This window comes from Pelobates fuscus, chromosome 3, assembly GCF_036172605.1.
Source record: "Pelobates fuscus isolate aPelFus1 chromosome 3, aPelFus1.pri, whole genome shotgun sequence".
NCBI lineage: Eukaryota > Metazoa > Chordata > Amphibia > Anura > Pelobatidae > Pelobates > Pelobates fuscus.
The window spans coordinates 351,239,582-351,242,144 of NC_086319.1; the positions used below are offsets into that span (position 1 = coordinate 351,239,582).

The window sequence follows — 2,563 nt, forward strand, 5'->3', positions numbered from 1 at the left end:
CTATGGTTTTCTAATAAAATCTGCCTAAACACCATCTGAATGGCCCCGGTCCAACTTTCTTCACGATTATCATGTCCGATAATATCTCTGCCTCTATCCCACACGCATACTTACACATACTTACAGGAATGGGTTACATTTACCCATAATACACACTGTCACATAGTCCAATACTGTATACGCCACCACTTTACTGTGGGGCATATATAAGGAGCATGTCTACTAAAGGACTGGAATGAGATGTGGAAAGGGAAAATAATTTAGTTACATCTATATAGGGAACTGAAAAGTCCTAGTGTCTGTGACCATAACCTTGTGTGTGTTTGTTTGGTTAATTAATAATCATAGTTATATTTTTCCTTGCAGCATCTTTCTACATATTAAATGGGAATGTACCATCGCATCAACGACTCTACAGTTATGGAATTCATTCTAATGGGTTTATCTTCAAGGCGTGACCTACAGATAGGTTTGTTCCCAATATTTGTATTAATTTATCTATTTACCATTTTAGGAAATACAGGAATAATGTTCCTTGTCTATAAGAATGCCAGATTACGCACGCCCATGTACTTCTTTATCTGTAGTCTATCGTTTTTGGATCTCTGCTATTCTTCAGATATTACTCCAAAAATGATTGTCGATTTATTTTATGAGAAGAAGACTATCTCCTATATTGGCTGCGCAGTTCAACTCTTCTTCTTCTGCACTTTTGGTACAACTGAATGTTGCCTTTTTGCTGTAATGGCCTATGATCGCTATGTTGCAATATGCAACCCATTAAACTACAACATTGTCATGCGATCAACTACTTGTATATTACTAGTGTCTGGAGCTTACACTATTGGCTTTGTGCATTCTTTGATTGAGATATGTTTTACATTTCATCTCTACTTTTGTGCATCTAATATTCTCCACCATTTTGTCTGCGACTTTCCTCCTTTGCTAAGTATCTCTTGCACAGATACGTCTATTAATGAACTTATTCTATTTATTTTTGCATCTGCTATAACAATGTTTTCTATGTTCATTATCATCCCATCATATGTTGCAATCTTTTTGGCTATTTTAGAGATAAAACACATGAAGGGAAGAAAAAAAGCTTTTTCAACGTGTTCTTCTCACATCATCGCTGCCTCAATTTTTTATTGCACTAGCCTTTTTGTTTATCTAACACCCAAATCAAAAGCTTCTGGGCCGAGTGAAGTGATAGCAGCAGTGATTTACACTGCAGCAATACCCATGGTCAATCCAATAATTTACAGTTTTAGAAATAAAGATATTAAAGTATCAATAAAAACAACTTTACAAAACTCAAAAGTTTTTTTTTAAAACCGTTAAATATAAAGAAACAAAAAATATATATTTATTCCTACTGTTTTTTCTTTGTAATGTATATAGATGCCATGATGTGTACTCTGAAATGCTTATTTTGTATTTGTTTTTTAACTGCAGTTTTTACAAAAAAACACCATGGTATTTCTAATGCATTTTGTATGTAGACAGGGACATAATCATGCACAGACATTATTTGTTGGCATTAGTGCATTATTTAGCTGTAGTGCTGCTAGACCTATAAAATGATCTAAGTTTATACATTGATTGTTTATTGATCACTAAATTGCTTGATTGCATGTTTGTTGCCCTTTCACTATTTTTGTCCATAATTGTCTGTACTGTTGAGTGTGGAGCAACTTGACAAAGCCCCAATTTTGGGTCAAAATGTTGCAGTGTTCCATTTGTTCTAATACATGTGCCTGAAGCTATTGCAGTGCCTGGACCTTTTTTCTATTATATACATTGAGTGAGAGACTAGACAGCTGCTAGGTATTACTTTAGTTGGTCACCCAATATGATCAAAACACCCAAAATAACTAATTTATGTGCTTCCAAGACCCAAGGGATAGAGACCCCATGGGTTGTGTTTTCAGAGAAATAAGTAACTAAAGTAATTTGAGTATCCTCTAACACTCTAGTATTTCCAAGCACAACTATGGAGATTGGGGGAGATACCCCCTGGAAGGTTAGTGACATAAACACTGAGAAGTTATCTGACCATGTGACACTCCAAAATACTGGCCTCAACTAGTTTATGCATGTGTCTATGAGAAATAAAAAACATGTCCAGCCTTGAGTAGCTATGGGCGGTATGGGAGAAGAAAGAGTACTATTTAACCGAGCGGTGAAGGTTGTGCCAACAGTCTACTAACTGATGTGAGTGCAGTACTTTGTGCAACAAGTGGTGCTGGTGTACCATGAAATCCTCACACTTAGAGGTGCTGTTCAAAGCCAAGTACATGACAATATTCCTACCACCAGGACTCCACACCAGAGGCTGCCAGTTTCCCCAGAACCTATTTGATGACTGAGACCTGATTTGTATTTTGCACACATATTTTTATTTTTTTTATATATTTTTATTTCTTCAAAACATTTTCATATTACAATTATCAAAATACATACAGTGCCTCTATAGCCGATCTATATATTAATAGATATGTTTCCATTCAAGCAGTTTGCTGAGAAAAAAACAAAACAAAAAAAAAAACAAAGAAAAAAACAA

The 2,563-nt window shown here is 35.2% G+C and overlaps 1 protein-coding gene across 1 annotated transcript; it reads left to right on the top strand.

The window, feature by feature from the left end:
- Positions 1 to 390: 390 nt before the first annotated feature.
- On the top strand, positions 391 to 1,332 carry LOC134601808 (olfactory receptor 5G9-like). The gene has a single exon (XM_063446308.1). The coding sequence runs from the start codon at positions 391 to 393 to the stop codon at positions 1,330 to 1,332; it is 942 nt and encodes a 313-aa protein (XP_063302378.1).
- The last annotated feature ends 1,231 nt before the right edge of the window (positions 1,333 to 2,563 follow it).

Coding starts and splice junctions, on each gene's coding strand:
- LOC134601808 (XM_063446308.1), top strand. CDS start 391: ATGTACCATCGCATCAACGACTCTACAGTTATGGAATTCATTCTAATG.